General features: G+C 46.1%; 1 protein-coding gene across 1 annotated transcript in view; it reads right to left on the bottom strand.

Annotated features, from left to right (window-relative positions):
* LOC147701141 (sialic acid-binding Ig-like lectin 13) overlaps nt 1–12,385 on the bottom strand; it is a 148,591-nt gene extending 136,206 nt beyond the window's left edge. The window contains exons 1-2 of the mRNA XM_086929307.1: nt 12,325–12,385; nt 9,444–9,839 (exon numbers count right to left, since the gene is read on the bottom strand). Of these exons, the coding sequence (XP_086785433.1) occupies nt 9,444–9,839; nt 12,325–12,385 (457 nt within the window). The remainder of the gene's footprint in view (nt 1–9,443; nt 9,840–12,324) is intronic.
* Between the last annotated feature and the right edge of the window lie 11,805 nt (nt 12,386–24,190).

The following is a 24,190-nucleotide window of genomic DNA, read 5'->3' as shown; positions in this document are numbered from 1 at the left end:
TCATGATGACAAGTATACATTTAGTGTGTCCAGTTCGTGATCAATTACCCGGCAAGGCCCAACATTTCCATCAGATATCGGTGTACCCTCAATAAAACCGGGCTCCTCCTCATCATAAAGCACAAGAAGAGAAAAGAGCAGAGACAGGTGTGAGCAAGATTTGGGCGGGGGTGTGTGCGATGGGAACAGTTTATGGCCTGTTGTGCATTGATGCTATCACGTTCGGCACTGGAAGAGAAACTGCCCAAACAGGTTTGGCTTGGGGCAATGGTTCCAGCTTGCCCAGGTCACAGAGAAGTCAATTAAGGTGTATGTGTCCTTTGATATCGAATTCAGCTGAAGTTACAAACCTATGTGAAGGGCAACTCACAAAATGGCTGCCGAGCGTAAAATGGAACCCAAGGGTTCAAAAACGAAAATGGCGATTTCGTGGTGAAATCGTTACTCGATTATGACGAAAATGCTTGTGCATAGCGTACTAGTCATTATCGGTCTTTTGACACCAAAATCGTCATGCTACGACAAAGTTTGTTGCACGAGTCCAGAATTTTCGGAACTACACACCGGGCTGGTTACATGGAGACTCATGTTTAATGTAGAGGTGGAGAAACACACATTCCTTAGAGCTGGGTGGGATACAAATCTGGGAAAGAGAAAGTCAGGATATCTCATGCATGTAAACATGACTCTGGTTCTGGGCTCATTTCAGGAAGAGGGCTGGTATTTGTAGGAGAGTAGGGTCTGCTTCCTATGGTCACCCCCACATTTTGCTGTGATTTTCTGGTTTTTCGACTTTAATGTGGCTGTGGGCCTGCTAATCAGACCCACGGCCCAGCTGTTCTCTCTCTAAATTGATACCATGTACTTTAGGTACATACCTGATTGGGAATTGGGTCACCTCTGTGAGCCCCTGTATAGTGTACCCTATGTACCCATGGCATAGGTGCATCCCAGGCCTACCAAGGGCTGCAGCATGTATTATGCCACCCCTGGCTGGCCGTCCCAACTGACACCACAAGCTGATCGCTCAGCTTGGGTAAGGTGGTGTAATCACCCCTTACTTACATGTAGTATATCTATATCTACCATATATATAGACACATATGCACCTATAAGTCACTCCTATGGTAGGCCTCGACATTCCTGGAGGCAGAGTGCTTGGTTTTATGTGAGAGGGTGCCCTAGCATGAGCTGAGCCCCTCTGCAGCTTTCAGAACCATCTCCTTAGAGCTGTTCTATGATATAGCCATTCCATATACTCCTAAGTGCATTATAGTCCTCGCTGTTAATGCTAACTTTGGATTGGCTTTATTGAAACATGTCGTGTAAGGCGTCAAACACTTTGGAATACTAGCCCCCCACCAGTCCTGGCGGTGGGGGTAGCATTCCACCTTTCAAGAGGGAGAAGACATGTAGTTACTGCTATAACCGGTTAAAATTAAACAGAGACCCAGCATCACACAATGGATGCTGCTGCCACAGACACAAGTCTGACCTCCTGCTGCTGGATGAAACTCTGGCAGGGGAGGCCTGTACAATAGGTTTCCTGTCCGGGGAGGTGCCAGCACCTCCCCAGACAGGCAGATGTGTATTGGGACAGGGAGGGCTGCATCAGCAGATGCTTTTTGAGACACTGCCTGGGGCACACAAGGTGCTCCATGCATAGCCCGGGTAAAACCACTTGCTGGGACACTCCAGCCCCACTCTGGGGCTAAACTGGACAAAGGAAAAGGGGGGTAGGCACCCCCTTCCCAGGTCCACTCATAGGAGGGACATAGCAGGTAATCCATCACCTAAAAACAGTATAAGTATAGGAGCTGTGTCCCCAGGATTTTAGATTATCCTGGAATGAAACTTTGATACAGAACGCTTGGACCTTCGACATTCTATTCTGTCTAGAAGACGGAAGACATCCCCCTTGTGGTCAAGCAGTGACCACCCTGTGCAAACAGGCACCATCAGTAACTTGCTGGTCTGCTTTGTCGACGCTCCCGGAACCCGAAGACTCAGTGACACAGGAACTGGACTTTCATACTTCTCTGACTCTGACCCATATCCACAGCAAAGCTGAGACCTGTGTTGGACACGAGAGACGTGGGACTAGACGCCTTGGACATTATGCATTTTGCTAACTGCATCAACTCCTGAGATAACTCGAAGTTGTGCATTGGGGTACGGGAAGCCCCAGACCCGAGCACCATTTGCTCTGAAGCTCAGCCCTTCACACTCCCTGAGTGTTGCGTGGGGCCTGCTCTTGCATTTCAGCTTGACGTGTCTTCCCGGTTACTAGCCCGTTGGCTAGTGAGCCTCCTGTAGACAATCCTTTAAAACCAAACTGCTTTCCTGGTTGCTCCAGGCTTGCTCCAGCTTCCCTGCAAAGGGGAAACTCCTCACACCTTGCTGGTCTGCACAGAAGCCAATCTCCACTTCCTGTGTGGGTTGCGTTTGCCAAGGCTTGTTGGGTCCAATCCAGATACTGACACCATAGTCAACTAGATCCTTTGTGGGACAGCTCGAATCCAGCTCCTGGTCATCATCGACACCTCCTGGTCCTTGTGGCTACAGAGACAAGCTTCACCTCTTTACCTGAGATCATCGCGACATCGCCTCGTTCCTTCCTGGTACCTACCTGGTCACTGGCTAGTGACCCAGACTATGTCCCCTCTGCTTTCAGGTTCTTCACATCTTCGATGCACCCTTCCTCTGGTTGCCTGCAGCCCTTCTTTGCAGATCTCCATTGAAAGCATTGGCGAGACCCGACACCAAAAGGCACCTATGCACCAGGCTTCCCTGGGTGAGGTAACACGAGTACTCCGGTGCTCCCGTCGCTACTGGCTCTCCAAGTGTCCTAGTCTAAAGGGGTTTTGTCGTAGTCCATCCGGAAGTGCCCTTAAACATTAACTTTGTAACTTTTACGTTCTCCATTATAAGTCAATGGTAACTCGCGACTGTGTTTAGACACTGCACGCGTCTCCTGTGGGCCTCCTACTTCCTAACCTTTGGTTGTTTAGTGTAGCCCCAGCGATTCCCTAGGCCCTAGGCCTACTCACTGTTTCTAACGTGGTTCTTATACCACTTTCTTAGTATATGGTTTGTGAGGCCCCTAGAGCATTACAGTATTCTGTGCAACTTATCGTACGCTAATTGAGTAACTTGTGCTATACTTTTACCTCTGACCTCATAAAGAGTGCAGAGGGGTTGTGTGGGGTCCTTTCATTTGGTATTCAAGGGATTATACTTGGTAAAACAGCTTGCTTCACATGCTCTCTGGTGCTAGGTGCCCACTAGAATAGTGGACATCACGTGCCAGGCTAACTTCTCACAGTATTATATGAGAACAACTGCAGAGACAGGAAAACATATAGAGCAGGGCTGGGAATTTTAAAGCTGACTATCAGGTGTGACCCTCAAGGCACACCCATTGCATGTGCTGTGGGGCTGTCAAGGTTGGAGTTGCTCCTGTTGTGATAGGCTGCTTCCTGGATAAATAACAGAACAAATGAGTGGGCGTTTAAAGGAAACAGCATGCACTGCACAAAGAGAAAGACACCTAGGACCAGATTTAGAGTGTGGTTGAGAGGTCACTCCATCACAAACATGATGAATGTCCCATCTTCCATATTAATGGTCCATTACATCCTCTGGCACTTGTAATACGGTGGATAGCATCAGGGCTGGGGCTAGGCATGGGCAGTGTGGGCAGCTGCCCAGGGCCTCGGGCTCAGCTCAGAAATATGGGTGCCCCGTTTCTGTGTGAAAGGGTACACGTTCCCAGTCAGCCCACCTGCTCCTTCAGGGCCCCCACCTCAAAGCAATCACACTGCTAATGTGTTTTCAAGTGAGGTGTCTTGACTTTGCTGCTTACAGAGTGGGGTCATTCATGTAGGTGCAGTGGTGGGGGTGGGGAAAGACTTGGTATAGGAGGTGAGAGCAGCAAGGCCAGCAAATATGCCGCCTCTCAGGGACAAGGGCGGGGCAGCACCTCTGTTAAAAGCCTGTGGTGAAGTCTTGTCTGCCCGTTGTGTATTCCGTTTCCAGGCTACAGAAGGCGCTTTTGTTTCCAGGACTAGCCGGACATTAACAAGTAAGGAGAGGTGGCTGTGGGGAGGAGGGAGCATTCAGATCAGACTGGCATGGCACACTAGTGCATTGTTTAGCAAAGTGTCTAGCTACTGTTTTGAGGGACAGGGAAGGTGTTTCTCCATCCCATGGGCCTCGAAGCACTGGATCAGGCTACAAGGTCATCTGTGGGGCAACTTTCACTGGGACGTCACCCATTATCCAGTGCTGTGCAGCCAAGGGCAGGTGGACCTCTCAGCATTCCATTAGGCTGCAAGGTCCTGGGGGCGCCCCCTTTGCAGGGCCTAATATCCATTATGTAGTGCTGGTAGGCCCAGGGCAGGGCGGCCCTGTCCTTGGCCTAGCAGTGCTATACTGTTAGATCACTACATTTTATTCCCCAGAGGGACTAGCATGTTTGCCTCCCAGACCAGGCCACCAGTGCTAAAGTTAGAGGGCTAGAGGGATAAATGCAGCTAAGTGCAAAAAACCTGATAACCACCCAATTCCCCAGCAGGGAGCTCTGTGGCCCCTCTTTTCATGATTGTAGCCGATTAACTGCTCCACGACACACTTTAGTCCCTCGGCCCACTGATGTCCCAGGGGCTGTGAATTAGTCATTTCTTGTCCAAATAATTACTTGTAGGAGATTTCATAGATACAGTTTTGACAGACAATGGTGAGTGCTACTCCTGGGTCTTGTTTCACAGGGCAGTGAGGGTGGGGTGCAGGGGCAGACAGAAAGGATCTTCTGTAGCTAGACAAGGTTTCTCATTGTGGAAGAGTGAGACACGCTGTCAGCCAGCAGCCACGAAACCTCGCTCCCGGACTTTTCAAATGTAGAAATAGCAACTAACTTCCTTGATATCATGAGTGGAAAGACCTTGAAAAACCTATTAAGTGTAATGTGCAAAGGTACAGATTTATTCTCATGAACTACTCCAGTCAAGGCCACCCTTTATTCATTGGCCCCAGCCCCTAATCAGTTCCTTATGAAAAGCCTTGAGGGTCCTTAGAGATCCTGATTTTTTTCGTTCTTTCTCTTGATCTCTGGAGAAATCGAAATGCAGCAGCGCACGTGATTGTTGAACATTTTTTAGTGCTACTCTGACCCTTTTTTAGGGTCGAGCCTGCGTGAGCATGTGCTACCTCATGTGTCTTGCTTGCGAGACACTGTTGTATACATAAAAGGACTTAGGGCCAGATGTAGGTAAATGTCATTTACCGATTTTTAAATACCGAATTTTACCGATTCGGTATTCAAAAATCGGTAAATGACATGTAGGGAAAAATTCGGTATTTTTTACCGAATTGGTAAGATTTGGTATTTACAGATTTGGTAAATACCGAATAAGTGTTTGCTATTGAAACCTATTGGCCTTGAAGCCCATAGGATTCAATAGCAAATACCGATTCGGTATTTACCGAATCGGTAAAAATATCGAATTGCTAAGGGGGACAGGGTGTCACTTTGACACCCTATTGCACCCCTGTAACTGGCATGTCTGTGTGCCCCATGGCACAGGTGTACATGCACAGATGTGCATGTACACAAGAATTCGTAATTTACCATGCAATTGTATTGCATGGTAAATACCGAATTCTTAAGGCCTTGTAGCACTGTTAGACATGCTACCTACATCTCAAATTACATATTCGGTATTTTTACCGAATGGTAAATTTACCGAATTTACAGAATCTGTAAATTTACCGATTTTGTAATTTTACCAATTCGGTAAAAATACCGATTCGGTAAAATTACCGATTATGTCCGTTTTTTGTGCCCCTACATCTGCATAGCCCTTTACCGGTCGGAAACGGCCGAAAATCGGTATTTTCAGCCGATTCCGACCCGTAAAGGGCTACCTACATCTGGCCCTTAGAGCCCACCCGTTGCTTACCATTTGTTGATTTGCGTGCCACTCTTCTTTACAGCCTCGTAATTCGTCAAGGCAGACCTAACATAATTTCTGTTCCTCCCTGTGGAGCAGAGACCAAGCACTGATTGAGTCAACTTAAGCAGTGCCCGTCCATTGCTCCAGACGTCATTGAGGTACTATTCTGTTCTGTTTAACTTTTAGTGCTTTACAAGTAGAAGGCAAACGACTGGAATGAACATGCACAGCAGGACAAACAATTGCAAAGATTTATTTTCTATAATCAAGTTGCATTTATTTTGCCAAGTCTTCTTTTCTTAATTTGCACTCATGCTTTCTTTTGTTTTTGCTTGTGGACATTGTTCTCAAAAGATGAGGATTATTTTATTTCAAAGAACAACATTGTTTCTTTCTTATGTGTATTTTCTGAAATTATGCTTTGACACGTAATTGTGCAGTATACCCCAATCCGCCCCACTCCAATCCACCCCACCCCACTTCACCTCACCCCACACCAATTTACTCCACTTAATACAATCCACACCAAACCAATCCACCCCACTCCACCACATTCCAATCCTCCCACCCCAATCTGCCCCACTCCAATGTACCCCACTCCAATCCAAAACAATCTGCCCCACTCCAATTTACCCCACTCCAATCCAAAACAATCTGCCCCACTCCAATAGACCCCACTCCAATCCAAAACAATCTGCCCCACTCCAATTTACCCCACTCCAATCCAAAACAAACTGCCCTCTCCAATTTACCACACTTCAATCCACAACAATCTACCCCACTCCAATCCAGAACAATCTGCCCCACTCCAATCCAAAACAATCTGCCCCACTCCAATCCAAAACAATCCGCCTGCTCCAATCCACAACAATCTGCCCCTCTTCAATTTGCCTCGCTCCAATTCACAACAATCTGCCCCTCTCCAATTTACCCCACTCCAATCCTCAACAATCTGCCCCACTCTAATCCACAACAATCTGCCCAACTCCAATCCACAACAATCTGCCCCACTCGAATCCACTCCTATCCAATCTTCCCCACTCTGATCCAATCTGCCCCACTCCAATCCACTCCTATCCAATCTGCCCCACTCCAATATACTCCTGTCCAATCTGCCCCACTCCAATACATAACACTCCAATCCAAAACAATCTGCCCCACTCCAATTTACTCCACTCCAATCCAAAACAATCTGCCCCACTCCAATATACCCCTCTCCAATCCAAAACAATCCGCCCCTCTCCAATTAACCCCACTCCAATCCACAACAAGCTGCTCCACTCCAATCCACAAAAATCTGCCCCACTACAATCCACAACATTCTGGCCCACTCCAATTTTCCCCACTCCAATCCGTAACAATCTGCCCCACTCCAATACACAGCAATCTGCCCCACTCCAATCCACAACAATCTGCCCCACTCCAATCCACTCCTATCCAATCTGCCACACTCCAAACTGCCACACTCCAATCCGCCGCACTCCAATGCGCCACACTCCAATCCGCCACACTCCAATCCGCCACACTCCAATCCGCCACACTCCAATCCGCCATACTCCAATCCGCCACACTCCTACGCCACTTTTTCTAAGGAGATGCTATTGTACTATTTAATGACGCTCAGATAATGGACCCTGGAAGGATGATTGTGCATCACTTAGATTCAAACTACTGATCTGCAGTTATACAGCCAGGGTGCAACTCACTCAACTATTCTTTTGCTTGCCTCCTCTCCAGGCTTTGTTGGTCAACAGATTTACTATCCAATCCAATTTACTTAATTATTAGCGACCACACACAAGGATCCAGGTTTTGAACTTATTTGCCTTGTTTGTTGCATGTACTGAGCACAAACACACTTTACAGAGTGGGGGAGAGGGAATGAAATTTAAAAAAAATGCACACTTATCTGACTGCCGCTCGCCATCACCGCCGCCTCCTCTCGGTCCTCTTCCCCGTTTCCAGGGTAGGAAGCAGGATGCATCCCGCTCCCAGCCTCCTGATGACCAATCACAACGCTGCAATGCAGCGTTGTGATTGGTCTGAGCACCATGGATCGGCGCTCAGTCAGAGAATGGGAGGCTGGGCATGTTCTCCATGCAGGCTGTAATGCAGCCTGCAAGAAGAATACGCAAAGTGCGCATTAATGTTAGGCCGGCCCCAATGGCCGGCCAAACGTTCATGCGCATGTTAGGGAGTGAAAACCACTACTCCAGTCCCCTGCTCTGTCAGCAGAGCAGCCACGCCACATCCCTCCCTCAAAGCTGCCGCAACAATGACAAAATAAAATAATAACTCAGCTATTATAATTTTATTTTTCCTTAATCCATTAACCGCGGCGGAATTTACGGGTGATTACTTGCACGGGCCAGGCCACGTCGGCCAACGGACGTACCCAGCACTACGAAGGTAGTGCTTGCGACGGCGGTTGGCTGACGGCCGCAAGGAACGGGTTAAGTGACAATGCTTAAAAGCAGTGGGGCGACCTTCCTCCGCCACTGGATGTCAGTTTTCTATGATGTCACTTCTTGTGATGTCACGTGCAAATTAGAGGGGCCTCTCATCTTCCATTTCGCCCAGGGCCCCACAATTCCTAGGACCGGCCCTGGATAGCATACCTTTCACATTTGTGATGTAGTACCCAATCTTCCAAACTCTAAAACACGGCCTAGATCACATTTATCGCTGGAAATGTAGTGTAAAAAGCAGAGCTTGAGGTTCAAACGTCAAGCAGTCAACTGTGGTTCTACATCGACGTGGAGAAGTGCAGCAAGACTTCTGTCTTTTGTGACCAGGTCTGGGGACTCCTGTCTGCCAGCTTCATGCTGGGTGAGGGAAGGGGCCGTAACGGAGGTAGTGGTACTGCCCCTGGAAGTTGTGTAACTGAACAGGATTGTGTGTGCACTTATAGTACAAATCCTCGCAGCATTTTTCACACTCATTTGGTACATGTAAGGAGCTCATTTTCGTCATTTTGCATATAAAATCAGCATTGCATAAAGTCATGGTAAGTTCCTATTTTAAAACTGCGACCTGTGTCTGAATGAACTCGAATAACAGTGCCTTCTCCTGATGATGGATAGAGTTCTATGTGGGTGGTGAAATGAAAAATGTGGCTGTGTTACTCTACACAGTAACAACGCCATCTCTAACCTCCTCACTAAACTCAACATTCTGGGTACTTCCGTAAAATCTATCATTGGGTGAGGAACAACCTGTGTAGGAAGTGGTTTTCTTTCCTTATTTAAAAGGCCAGACCTAGCACCAGTTGTTTGATTGTGGTAGTTTACACAGCGGGCCGTGGTAAGATGTGTTATCATCGCATTTATATTGCAGAGACACCACTTAACTTCAGCGCGCGGTAATACAGTTATCATTACTATCTTCTCATGGGCCTGAATCCCGTCCTCTTACACTGTCCTATGCAATGGACGGACTTTGTACTCAATAATCAATTTACAACCAGAGCGAACGCAAGACGTGACTCACCTTCAACCGTAATGCGCAGCGGATACTGGATATAAGAATATTTCGTTGTTGGGTAATTATTGTGTTCATATCGGAAGTAGTAGTTGATTCCATCCGATCTCCTGACGTCATCGATCCTGAGGGAACAGTCCTTTTGATTCACATCTCCCACCAGCTTGAAGCGCTCTCTGGTGTCCGCGCGGATCTCTCTGGTTCCATCGTTTGAAGCCACGGCCGGGGCGGACATGAGGGCACCTTCAATGAACCAGTATCCGCGGGAGCTCACTGCTGCCTCCTCCGTCGGCTCGATGGTGAACTCACAGGGAATGAGGACGCACAGGCCTTCCTGAGCTGTGACGGGGCCGGGCAGGGTCACGGTAAACAGTTTATCTCGGTCTTCGTTGGTACAGAGGACTCCTGCTGAGAGAAGAGCAGCGGGTCAGAGGTTATAACAATATGAACGAATGGCGGGAACTGAAGGCAAGAGGAAAATCAGGAACCAGAGAGCGGCCACAGTGGAAGCAGAGGGCAGGTGAGTCACAAGGAGACAGCATTTTCAGCCATGATTCCTGATAGTTTAGTGAAAAGCTAGTAAAAGCTAGTAGATATCCATGCACTTTCTCAAAACGTAACAAGCTGTCAGGAGCACATTGAAACACACATAAGCTGTTAAAAAAACATTAGCATAAACAATTCTGCAAGAAAGTGTTTCATATGGAATAAATCCATTAAAAAAAAATATTTTTGTTTCTTGTTTCTTGCAAACAAAGGTTTCCATCTCCTACTGCACAGAGTGCCTAGACAAAATGCATTGGTCACATGACACATGTTTCTCTTTGTCAATGTAAAAGACTATAATTCACATGGAAGCGTTAATTTGTTCCCACAAACTAGTCATCACGTGTTAAAGTTGCTGTAACAGTGAAGCACGAAGCAGGGGGCGTAAAATCTCTGTTCTGGTACTTGTGACGCACAGTGTGATCTGAGGTACTTCCCTGGTGAATCTTGACTGTTAGACAGGAGGCGAGGTTGCAGTAGATTTAGGTGCAAAGGGTGAAAGGGGAAAAGACACATAACAGAGCAAGCATTAGCAGAGCCAATACATTTCGACCTTTATGAGTTATATTGGCTTTGTCAGATTATTTTATACATGTTGCGAAATATGGATTAGCATGAAGTAGATAAAAACAAAGCGCTAGTCCGAAGCCGGTGTTGACTGTGTCATAGCACTTACATTTCTTTTTTTTTTTTTTTTACTTCAAGGCATGTTGTACAGCATCCCGCCCTGCTATGCACATATCTAAAAAGATTAATAAATCCAAATATCTCTGGGAGCTTCCGGCGTTTAAAATGTTTGTACTCCCAGCAACTAAATTTAGATACAACAAGATGTAATTACGATAGTCAAAGGTCACACAGTGAGCCCTCTTAGAGGGCAGCTCAAGCTGACACCATGACAATCCGTTATAGTAGGTTACTTGGTGTTAGAAATGGGGGTATCTATTTGGCGGAGGTAGGTACCTTTGTCCAAATAGGGACCCTTGATTTTTGTCATGGTAACGGGGATACACACCTACAATAATCCTTGCTCACCCCTTAGTATCTTGGCACAAGCAGACAGGGTTGTCTCAGAGGCAGCGTGTAAAGCATTTGTGAACACATATGGTAATACAGTGAAAACACTACGAATGGACACCACACCAGTTTAGAAGATCAAAATGACAAAAATCCACAATCCAGTGATAAAAATATGACTTTAAAATATTCAAAATAGTTCACTTCAAAGCAAATTGCAGATGGAACACTTTTCACACAAAGTACCTTGGATGCGTTGTGCACACAAACAAAAAGGGTCGCAGGGAAGGTGATGCTTTGGTTCCTTACTACTGTGCAGGGGAGGTGATGCGTCTGTTCTTTACGGGAGAGGAGTTGATGCATTGGTTTGTTACTGCATGGGGAGGTGATGTGCCAGCATCTTACTGCGTCTCCTAACGATGCAACAAACTTGGTGCCTCAATGCAATTCCACGATCCAGGATAATGAGTGGGTTCTTGCAGCTGCACAGCAGGCCTTGTGTCAGAATCGGTGCAGTGATCCCAGACTTCGGTGCACTCGATGTGGCGTGTGGCAAATTCTCGAGCTGCGGGCAGGCTATGCGACAATTTCTTCGACAATGTATTGGAAATAGGCGCAGATGCGTCGCCATTCTCAAAGTTGCGTTACATTTCCAGCTGTCAGCAGCAAACAACCTCCAGAAGTCCAAAACAACAGCAGGCACCTCTAAGCGGGTCAGAACCAGGGCCGGACTGGGAACCAAAACCGGCACTGGCAAAGTGCTCGGCCGGCCCCCCCTCCCCACTCTGGTGGGTTGGAGGATTCCGCCGTGCGCTTTTCTAGGGCCGGTTTTCGGACGATTTTGTTGCAGGGCCGATTTTGCAGCTATGCTGCAAAAATGGCCCTGTAACAAAATCGCCCCCCTGGGGCTCAAAACCGGCCTCCACCCTTGCGGCGCAGCAGGGGATTGCCCGATGCCCGCTATGGCCAGTCCGGGTCTGGTCAGAACTCTCAGCAAGGAAGTTCAGGGGAGTTGGTGGTGAAGTCTTTGTGTACCCAAGACTTCAGAACAGAAGGCAAGCTCTGTTTCAATCCCTTGGAGATCTTCCTCAAGCAGGGGACACAGCAAACAGCAAAGTCCTTTCTCCTTTCCTTGGCAGCAAGTAGCCACTGCAGGCCAACCCCAGACAGCAAACAACACAAGGGCAGTGTGCCCCTCAGCTTCTCCAGCTCTTCTCCTTGGCAAAGGCTCCTCTTGACTCCCACAAGTGATCTAAAAGTCTGGGGTCTGGACCCCTCTTTTTATACAGTAAATCTATTTGTTTTCTAGTGCAGGGAAGCCCTTTACCCTGCGAAAACCTGTTCAGTCTTCTCTGGTGCAGCTTCTTGGCAAGAGGTGGAGACAGCATCGTCTTTAGCAGACCAGGCCAATTCAGGTGAAAGGAAATCTCCTCCCCCTACGGTAAATGAAGCCCAGGTCTATTCAGCCCAGCTCTGACTCATCCAGACTCTCTGGAGCCACTGACCATCACCACCCTCTGTCATGGCAAAGCCAGGCATTCAATCCACATCCTACCAGAGGCACACTGAATGGCTAAGCAAGAAAACAACTACTTTCTAAAAGTGGTATTTTCAAATACAGAATGTAAAAATCACCTTCACTAAAAGATGCATTTTAACATTCTGAGTTTAGGTATATTAAACTTTATTTTCCTACCTTGTTCTTGGGGGTAGTTATGTTTAGAATATGTTATAAGCAAACTCCAGATTCTATCCCAAGGGCACAAATAGCCTTACAAAGTGAAAAACGAAATTGGCAGTATTTCACTATCACGAAATGCCACACATTTCAGGGCATGTCCTACCTTTCACATACACTTCACCCTGCCCGCAGGGGTACCTTGGGCCTACCTTAAGGGTGGCTAACATGTAAGAAAATGGAAGGTTGGTGCCTGGCAAGTGGGAGTACTTGCAATGTTGACAGGGTAGTACCAAACTGCACAGAGATACTGCAGTGGCAGATCTGAGTTACATTTACAGGCTGCGTATGTGGGTGGCACAATCAGTGCTGCATGCCCAGTAGCAGCATTTGATTTATAGTCCTTGGGCACAGTGCACTGTTCTAGGGACTGACTAGTAAATCAAATTTGCCAATCAAAGAATCACCAATCCATAAACACAATTTCCAGGGAGAGGATATGCACTTTAGCACTGATCAGCAGTGGTAAAGTGCCCAGTCATAAAACCATCACTAACAGGTCAGAAAAAAGACAGGAGGAAGGCAAAACGTTCCAGGATGACCCTGCAAAAAAGGGCCAAGTCCAACACTTGGCCTTTTGGCACTTATGTGCCTATTTGCGGTTCAGTTATGCATTATTATGTTGCTGTTCCCCAATAAACTGTTCTCTTGGTGCTTCTCTGCAGCCTGATTCTGTGTGTTCAAGTGCCTAGAAGCAGTTGTGTGCAGCATGCTGCACAAATAAACATAAAGAACTGACCTCCGCCCGATCTCCCTCTTACCCCATCTGAGTAAGATGACTGAGAAACATGTTAATACCCACCTGTATAAATACATCGAAGCAGCAGACGGTCTAGACCCTTCTCAAACTGGGTTCAGACCAAATCACAGCACCGAATCAGCCCTCCTATCCGTGACCAATACCATCCGGATGGCACAGTATAGAGGAGGATCCATGATTTTGGTGCTGTTGGATTTGTCTGCTGCCTTCGACACAGTGTCTCATGCTATTCTTATCAGTCGTCTGAAGAGGGTAGGGATAGGCGGAACTGCGCTAGCATGGCTAGAAAGCTTCATCAATGGCCGCTCACAAAGTGTTCGTTTGGGCTCCAATCTTTCCATCTCCAGGGAGCTCACCAAGGGGGTTCCACAGGGCTCATGCCTAAGCACCACATTGTTAAATGTGTATGTGGCCCCTTTGGCTGAAATTGTGAAAGAATATGCGTTCACACCAATATCATACGCAGATGACACTCAGCTGCTGTTTCCCTTTCAGACACTGAAGCCAGCAGTTAAAAACTCTTTTGCTGCTGGGATGAGAGCTATATCCCATTGGATGACCTCCAATTGCCTGCAATTTAACGTAGGTAAGGCGGAGGTCATGCTCTTTGGAGAGGCCCCTCTCCCTTGGTCACCTGAGTGGTGGCCTCCCGAACTAGGCTCTGTCCCCACTCCCAAAGAGGTAGTAAAAAACCTGGGGGTCCGACTTGATCAGTCCCTGACACCTAAAGATCAGGTCAATCAGGTGACTGGATCCTGCTTTAGGGTCATTGGACTTCTGAGAAGGGTTTTTCCTTATCTAGCGGACTGCCATAGGAAAACTTTAGTCCAGGCATTGGTAACCAGTAGACTGGACTACTGTAATGGGCTGCTTATCTTTACCAATGAGGAACAACTAGGCAGACTACAGGTAGCCCAAAATACAGCAGCCAGACTGATCTTGAATGTTCCATCCAGATCCCACTCACGCCCTCTATTGAACAAACTACACTGGCTGCCTATTCGCCAGAGGGCGAAGTTCAAGATATGCTGTATAATTCATAAATGCCTGTCGGGTGCTGGTCCCAAGTATCTATCAGAAATTTTCAGACCCTATGAGCCTGGTCGCTCTCTGCGCTCTCAGACCCAATCTTTGCTCCAAGTACCATGGATCAAAAAGGAAAGACAGGGAGGCTGAGCCTTTTCCTACCGAAGCCCCACCCTCTGGAACTCCCTGCCACTTACCCTTAGGCAAAATCCTAATCTGGCCGCCTTTAGGAAATGTTTAAAGACCCACCTGTTCCTGACCATGTAGATACCTTTCACTGCCTGATGATCTTTCTCTCTTAATATAGCTTTGGTAAGAACACAAGCGCGGAGATATCCCTTTGGGAGTCGAGTTCCTGCGCTATACAAACAAATAAATAAATAAATACATTATTTGTGAAACATATGCCGACCTCTTTATACCAAGTTGCATAGGTCCAGTCAGAGGCGGAGGGCACCTCAAAGTGCACAGACCACACGTTTGAAAGCCGTTTTTGACAGTGAACCGGCAGAGGAGGATGGACGCAGTGTTAGACCAGCAGAGCCCAGCCTGCAAGTTGCCTCATCTGGGAGAGGATGATGGACGCAGTGTTAGACCAGCAGATCCCGGCCTGCATACTGTCACATCTGGGAGAGGCTCTGGCCTGGCACTCAGTGCACTTTCATGAAAGCCTAACAGAAGCAAAATATCCAAGTAGACACATTAGCCCAAATTTATAATTTAGTCACGCAACACAGCAAGACACCTTGCTGTGCTGCATGAAAGAAAGAGAGCAGGCTGCGCCATATTTCACATTTTAATATGTATCCCTGTCCTCTCCTTGTGATGGTGCACTTTTGTCTGCGGACCATCAATGCAGGCAACCTTATATCATGATGCTAAGGGGCCTGTGTTGCAAGCAGGATTGTTTTGTGCAAGTAGGGATATTTCTCCTTGTTACACCTCTCTTGGGCAACAGGCCTGGTTCTAGAGGGTGGGACAGTCCCACCCAAACATGACCCTTGGCCCTCCCAGTCACAGTACAAATGGCAATGCAAAATGCAGCTGCAAACTTGTACTGTATCGTTGCTAAATGTTGTGGGGTTTTCTGGTTCATGTTTATTATTACTAGATGCGTGATTGGGCCAGGTTCTCTGAATCAAAGGAAATCCAATCACGCATTGCCATTTAGAGAGGAGGTCTTTGTCCCCACACATGAGTGCAGGTACATTATGGGCATGGCAAAGGGAGTAAATCTGGTCCCCTCGTCAGGCATGGATCAGGTGATTTGGATTTCCACCTACTCTATTTTTGGCTGCTCTATAAAAACCTTCACTGTCGTTTGGGACTCCATTCTGTTGCACCTGCTACTCTGCATAGAGTGGACTCCACCTGTGCGCTCCAGCCCAGAAGGACACAAAGGAATCCGGCTACATTTACCGGCAAGTTCCTCACTTCGGGTCTGATACAGCAGCACGAAGGTCATCAGGCTAGTCTGCCACCCCTTCATTACTTAACCACCGCGCTTCCAGCGACGCGCCTTGGATAACGCTACCGCATAGCAACTTGCTAACAGCTACACACGAGGAGCGTCTGGTAAAGGGCTCCCGACACCTGATTGAATTAAAATTTATAATTGCGCCGCATTTGTATTTTTAACTTGTGCACCTACTGTTTTTGACTTCCCCGGTCCACCGCTGATCTTTCAGTTTGTTGTGGAGGGAAGCTCTCTCAGCCATTTACCGGCAAGTTCCTCACTTCCAGTCTGATACAGCAGCACGAAGGTCAGCAGGCTAGTCTGCCACCCCTTCAGTACTTAACCATCATGCTACCCGCGACGCACAGCGGACGCGTGCCGAAAGTGTGCCAAAGGAATGCCCATCTGCGCCCATCCGCGCCTCAACCGGGACTAGGGCCACCCCCCCTGCCTGTTTTTTAAAAGATTTTTGTCCCACAGCATTGATCTATAATTCAGAGCAACTTAAAATAATAAACAGGCCTTCTCATAGATGCATGCGTGTTAGTGCAGAACAAATACGGCAGTCTCCTTTTGCATGCCCCACTTGTTCTTTTTCTCTAAAGGATTATCACATCCCACCAGTCTTCACATTAAATGATAAAGACTCAGCACATAGAAAAATCCAGTCTGCTTTAATAAATGTAAGATCATTGCCTAAACACAAATATGAAATTGTAAACTGTACTGAAGATCATAAATTGGACATTCTTTTTTTAACTGAAACCTGTGGTGACTCTTCCTGTGGCGCAGATTTTATTATCACAACCCCTGAGGCCTTTACGAATATTAGATTCGATAAAGCCTTCATAAAAGGAGGAGATCTTGCAAATATACATCACAATAATTATACAGTGCGGATAGAACTCATCCCCACAATGATATGTGAAGCAGTTAGCTTCACTATCACTATTTCCCATTCTATCCGCTTTAAAGGCAATCTTCTTTATCGTCCCACTGGCTCTCGCACAGAATTACTTACAACCATTGATTGTCTCCTTGAACCAGTGGCAGGGGAAAATAATTACACCATCTTGGGTGATTTCAATTTCCCCCTGAAAGGCTCATGATGATCATGACACAATAGCAGTAGGCCTTAATTGACTAGTTTCATCTCCTACTCACTCCACAGGCCACATACTAGATGGCCTCTTTTCTAACTATAGGCTACTTATTCTAGGAGACACTCTTCCTCTGAGAAAAAAGAGGTGAGGAGGGTCTAAAGGGGTCAGTTTAACGACCCTGACATCTCAAGACCCCAACTCAAATGAAACAATAAGAGAAGATATGTCTGGTCAAGAGAAAGCGTGTGCTACACTGAACACTAAAGGCAGATGGGAGTTTCTTAGCCCTGTGTCACTTCAATTGGTTACTACATGATCTCATTCTGCCTTTAGTTTTCAGTGTACACACGCTTTCTCTTGACCGGACATCTCTTCTCTTATTATGACACTCTTCCTCTGCCATGGACGGACCATCCCGCGGTCCTTTTTGACATCAAAACGAGGGCAAGCCCTGCTTTGTCTTCCAAACCTTTGGTCTCCAACAATTTTAAAGCATGGAGAAGTGTTGACTCGCATAAATTACTTGCTTCTCAGTTACCACCAACTTCTGATCCCGAGATGGCAGCCATCAACAATAAAAACTGGATTCTGGATACAGTTAATATGATGGTTCCAACAAAGAAAAGGTCCACCAATAGGGCTGTTAAGTCTGCCCCCTGGTTTAATGAAACCCTTAGGCTTGAAAAACAAATTTGCAGATGGCAAGAACGTAGATGGTGATTAGACTACGATCCTGCCCAAAAATTATGTCATAAACACATGTTGGCTAAATACAAACAGCTCGTCATTACAGAAAAAAATAAATTCTACAGTAGTCAAATAGAATTAGCACACGATTCTGTGAAACACCTTTTTCAGGTTGTCACACGCTTATGTGGACAAGGCCCATCCACCCCAATAGCCACACTCAAGATCTGTGCGATTCACTGGCAACTTATTTTCAAGGAAAAGTTAGCGACATTTACTCGCACTTCAAAACTTATACCACTAGTGATTCCCCTTTACCATTTTCACCAAAAGACTCTAAAGACTGGTGTGAAACTGTTACCACTTCCTCTGATACCAAAGATGTCCCGTCCTTTCAAGATTTTACCCAGGTTTCTCCAGAATTGGTATCACATCTTCTTACCACCATCAATTCTGGATCCCCTGATGACCCTTGCCCTCCATCTATTCTCAAGCTATTTCCTGAGATTATTGGAGGTTTTCAACACTATGCTTAAAACAGGCATATTTCCTTCCATTTGGAAGAAAACTATTATCAAACCCCTTATTAAAAAGAGTACCCTGGATCCGACCAATGTTACCAGCTACTGGCCTATAGCCTGTATTCCATTTCCAGTTAAAATTGTGGAAAAAATTATGAATGCTCGGATATCAGATTTTATTGACCCAAACAACTGTTTGGATGAATCTCAATTTGGATTCAGAAGGGGACATGGCACATCACTAAGCTGCCTTATTTCCACCCACCGATGGCTACGCCTGTTCCTTACTACAGCGCCATGAAGCCTCCGGGCGTACGAGCGCTTAACAAATACCAAATAACATTAACATTAACATAAACTGCGCTCATTAAAGCCTCAGATGAAATTAGGAAGATATTAGATGGAGGGGGACGCAGTTCTGATACTGTTGGACCTCTCTGCGGCCTTTGACATGGCCGATCAGGTGACTTTGATCGACTGTGTCTCAGCAGCAGGGATCTCACATGGGGCTAAAAGCCTTCTCTCCTCTTTTCTTGCTGATCATGTCCAGTCTGTTTTCTTTTGGCAAATTCAACTCGCCACTGTTCATACTGCCATGTGGCATTCCCCAGGAATCCTCGCTAAGTCCGACGCTATTCAACATCTATGTGTCTGACTTGGTGAGGGTCATTAAATCCCATCACCTGGCCCTAACATCATACGCAGATGACACTCAACTGGTGTTGGCTGTTAACAACAACGGAGAGAAAATGGCGCACAATTTCCAACTGGGAATGCTTTCAATAAGTGCATGGATGACGGAAAATTGCCTTAAATTGAACTCCAATAAGACGGAGGTGATGATTTTTGGTAACCTTCTTCCTGTCTGGTCCCCTACATGGTGGCCAGGAGATCTCGGATCTCCTCCCTCTCCAGTTGACAAGGTAAGAAACCTGGGGGTCATTTTTGACAGTAAACTGTCATTTATGCATCATGCAAATGCAGTAGTTTCTTCCTCATTTTTCATTATAAGAATGATCAAGAAACTCCTCCCCTATCTTCCCATTGATGCTGCCAAGACTCTAGTCAGCACACTGGTTATGTCAAGTATCGATTATTGCAAGGGGCTCTTTATTAATGCTCAGGAAAGAGTCTGAAATAAGTTGCAGCTGGTGCAAAACGCAGCCGCTAGATTGATTACAGGGACCCCTAAATTCAAACCGATTTCCAACATCATCAGACAGCTCCACTGGTTTCCTGTAAGAAACAGAGCAAAATTTAAAGCTTTATGTATTGCCTTTAAAGCAATTCATGCCTCTGGCCCTGCATTTTTAAAACAATCACTATGTCCCTACATTCCGGCACAAACTTTACGTTCATCCACAGCAAGCCTCTTGAAGGTCCCAAGAACAAAAAAAATCTCATGGGGTGACCGGTCTTTCATAGTTACAACCATCAAACTCTGGAATAGCCTTCAACCCCAAATTAAGACAACCACATCTCTATTAACATTTTGGAAGCAAGTAAAAACTTGGCTCTTCAATCAATAATCACGCTTCTTGCTGCTAGCTTGATCCATAACGCCGAGACACCTACGGGTATTAGTAAGCTTAATACATCTTTAAAAATAAATAAATAAATAAAGAGTGCATCAGGAGTAGTGGCACTGGGACACAGGAGCAAGAGGATGCCACAAATCTCTGATTATTACAGTATTTCACAGTTCAAATAGGGGGCCCCGTTTTCTTCCTTGCACTAGGATACATAACACACTGGCCCCACCACTGAGATACCAGAGATGTAAACTCTTTGAAGTAAGGCTTGTTATGATTTTGTTTAGACTTTAATGTTATAGCCGAACACTGTAACTCCTTCCTCAACTATTCTCGTAATGTGAGAACACTGCACCCTTTAACAGTGCAGTGGGGTCAGCAGACTGGTGTGGTGAGATCACCTGAGCCCTGATGAAGCCAGATCATTCACGGTGGCGTGACATAAAATAACCCCCCCCCCTCCTCAGAATGTGATGAGGGGCCCTTGAGCCTCTCACATCTCACAGGTATTCTTTGGATGTGGCGTGATTGGGGCCCGCTTAAGGGTTGGAGGCTTCCCCGTACCGCATGCGCTACAGGGACCTGCATTACACCCTTAATTATTCCATTGTAAGCTATAACAAATGTAGAAATATATAGAATTCAGGTGTCCTGGGACACCACACTCGAAACGAAAATCGGAGTTTATCAATGAAAAGATTGTCACACAGTCATAAGTAGACATACCAATTCTAGTCTGTTCCTTTGGACTTTGTTTGGTGGAAATGCACAGATCGTGTAATGGAGCATCAGTGGTTGCCATTTTCATGTAATAGAGCATCTGTGGTTTCCATTTGTACACAATCGTATGCTGGGTGTGGTTGCTCAAATCTGTAGGAAGGAATGTAGCTTCTTCTTAGGGGCATAGAGATTGATCTCCTGTGGTACGTGGCAACCAAGTCCTGTAAGAGAGGCAAACACTCTAAAGTTAAGCCAATGTGTTAGCCAGTTGCAGGCCTTTTCGCTTGTGGTGACGAGTTGGTACTGGCTCTACTCCACAGCTAGCTCAGATATCCAACCTGTAAAGGTTACCTTAATGCAGAATGTATTATAGTGTTTAACATTGAGGAAGAGGAGTATCATACTAGTTATGCCTTAAATGTGCCATGTTATAATAGAGAATGGCCAGCAAGGGGTTTTGTTTGTTATGTAAATTTTCAGCACTGTTAGGACTTGTTTAGGGGCAATCAAAGTACCTAAACCTGAAATCAATCAGCAGCTGTTCAAATAAATTCAAAAGAAAAAAGTTCCTGAGACAAGGAACACAAGATGTTACCACACTAACATCATATATACAATGAATGATTAATAAAACATGAAACCAGGATTTTTGTTTGTCTGAAAGTTATTATTTAAATTCAAGGCAAAAGATACACATTTCTATACAAAAAATGAACATTGGCATAGGACAGGGTACATACATAGATATAATCTGAATATTCAAGGTGTTGGTTGCTTTTCCTGTAACATATCCAAAAATACAGTCCAGACTGCTGGGACACAGTATTAGATTGATTTCAACTACCAATCAGAAGAAAATCAAAAGCTGACATGAAACAAAATATGCAGAATTGGACTAAACAAGTCGACGTTTCGGTCTTTTTTCGAATTTTCTTAAGACCATCATCAGGACGAAATAATGGTATATACAATTGATGACCCTTTTTTTTTAATCAAAAGAACGTCAGTTTGGAGTTTTGTGACGGCATCCGCACCTTCAATTATGGCGTAAAAATCGGGCAATGAACTAAATCAATTTTATGTAGCATACACTTGTAGTGAATACAGTGCTGCAGTGGACAGGTACTGGCAGTTAGTCCAATTTATGTCGCTATTCAAATCGCTTGAGTTTGTTTGGAGTTTTTGGCCACAGAACGTCTAATCAAACGCCATTCTCTATTATAACAAACTCTGCCCGAGCCCGCAAGGGTATATTGGTTGCTCACCTTCTTATACATTAAATGTACCATGACAACCTGTATCTGGTGCACGCATTCAGCTACCCTTCTGTCGTTCTTGGGTGGATGCATAGTGAATATATATTGGCTAGATTGATTTGATGGTGTTGCTAGATGGACCCAAAGCCATTTATCTACCTGCCTATAACAATCTCAGGTTCATTCTATGCTTTCCTCTTGCTCCTTCATGGAGCCTAGGCATATCTAGTGTGGCTACCTGTAACTACCTGTAACTGGAGCATTCCTTTGGATTGCTTGTGAACACTGCTGGTTAAGCTCAAGATTATTTGCTATGGCTGGCATGTATGCAGTGCATTCAACATAGTAGTTCTGTGTGGGACTGGGTTCAAATGAAGTCTCTGAGCTTGGGTACAGGTTTTTCGAAGTTTCGCAAACCTCTTAAGGTTATCAAGGTTTTTTAATAATGCCATTAAGACCAATGACCACAGGACAGTGGAACCTGAACAGAGTGTCAAAATCTGATTCCATGAATGTGTCTGGTCCCACCATGTCTACCTAGTTCGTGTGATTTTTCAGTTTGTATGAGCGGCCACGTAATTTGAATTCTTTTGTGTTGAAAGTCAGGCTACAAACACTGAAAAATCACACGAACTGCAGATCGCAAAACGTCATCTATGCGATAAAATGCCCATGCGAACGTCTCTACATCGGCCAAACAACGCAGATGATCAAGCAACGTATCATCCAGCACAAAAGCAGGATAAACTGCAAAACACTGACGGCACCTCTAGTGGCACACTATCTAGAACTGGGACACCTGGATACAGACATTCTTTGGCAAGTGGTGGAGAAACCCACTCTGCCGATCCGTGGAGGGGATATCAAATCTCTACTTAATAAAGCAGAATGCAAATGGATGACCATTTGCGATTCGGTGAACAATGGCCTCAACACAATCGATGAGTGGAATAGCACTGTCATCACGTGAAACCATGAACCCCCCTCCTTCTGAACCTGTAATCAGTAACCCCATTTCTCTACCCGCCCTCTTTCCCTTCCAATACCCCACCCACCCTTCCCCTCCCCCCCGTTCACCCTCCCCCTCCTTCCCCCACTCCTGGATATAGCTTTAGCACATTGTGAAGGGATATGTCTAGACTGCTAAGTACAACTGTTAAAGAACTGCCTGTTACCTATCTATAACCAAAATATAGCCCAGCATCTTATAATTGTACCATGTCAATGTGAACCAAGTGTCAAGATCTACATGGCGCGGGTGAGCACTGAACTCTACCTCAGTACAGAAGACGGATTACAACCCGGAAGGCTCAGGAACTACAAGATCCGGCATGCCAAGCGGGTGCGTCACACCCGGAAATGAGTATTTAAAGCGCTTGGGCCGAAGGGACATTGTCGAATATTTTGATTCCTGATCGGCTGTCCGTTGTGTCCCGTTTGTTCCGTGTTCAGAGGAACTAGGAGCTGTGTCTTGATCGACGTTGGAGTAGGTATCGCAGGCTGGAACTACGGTAAAGTCTCCAAGAAACGAGCGGCTGCTCGTTGTACCTTGCAGTTGTGGAGTCTTGGTCGAGCGTTGGTTTCTACGCTCCCGAGACGGACAGGAATAGAGACGCCCACCAAAGGAAGTAGTTGCCGCGTCTCTATTTTGGGTTACTGGTTGATTACCGAACCATTTCGGTAGAGCACCTGGACAGGTGTTCCCGAGGCCTTTTGGATTGCAGAGGACTCCTCAGCGTGCCTCCCCATCAGTCGTGTTCGAACGGCATTTTCGGCCGTTTCTCTGCACAGTGTCCTCTGTTGGCCGGACACCGGGACCGGTGTCCATGCAGAGGACGGTTGGATCTCGGCTCTTATATTAGAAGCCAATGGCTGATGGGTAACGTATGAGAGACCTTGTGTTGCGAGACTTGAATCGCTCTTTCTATTTTTGTTTTCCTTATTCTATGTGTACTTGTGATTATTAAACAAGAACATAGAAATACAATTGTTTCCATGGTTTGTTCTGCCATTAGTCCTCGATCCCGAGAAGTGGGGGATTACATAATATTCGACCTTAACATTTCAATCCTCTCCCGATCGAGGCAGACAGAACATGGCCACACTGGACGATGTGGTGGCAGCCTTGGCAGCAGTCCAAGTAGAGCTTGCTGCGTCCAGGCAGGAGAATGCGGATTTAAAGGCCAGGTTTGACGCAGCTCAGAGGAATCCCTTTGATGCAGGAAACGCCACCGTGCTTACCGCCCCTGCAGTAGTAGTAGAGATGCCTGTGGCTGTTCCTCTAGCCAATCCGGAACGGTACAGTGGAGACCCCGAAACTGTTCAAGTGTTCATGACTCAGGTGGCATTACATTTATCCTGCAAGCCCAAGGCATTTCCCACGAGTCAGACCAG

Source organism: Lissotriton vulgaris, chromosome 7 (genome assembly GCF_964263255.1).
Source record: "Lissotriton vulgaris chromosome 7, aLisVul1.2, whole genome shotgun sequence".
NCBI classification, from domain to species: domain Eukaryota; kingdom Metazoa; phylum Chordata; class Amphibia; order Caudata; family Salamandridae; genus Lissotriton; species Lissotriton vulgaris.
Note: the sequence above shows the minus strand (reverse complement) of the source record. Positions and strands in the feature narration are given on the sequence as shown.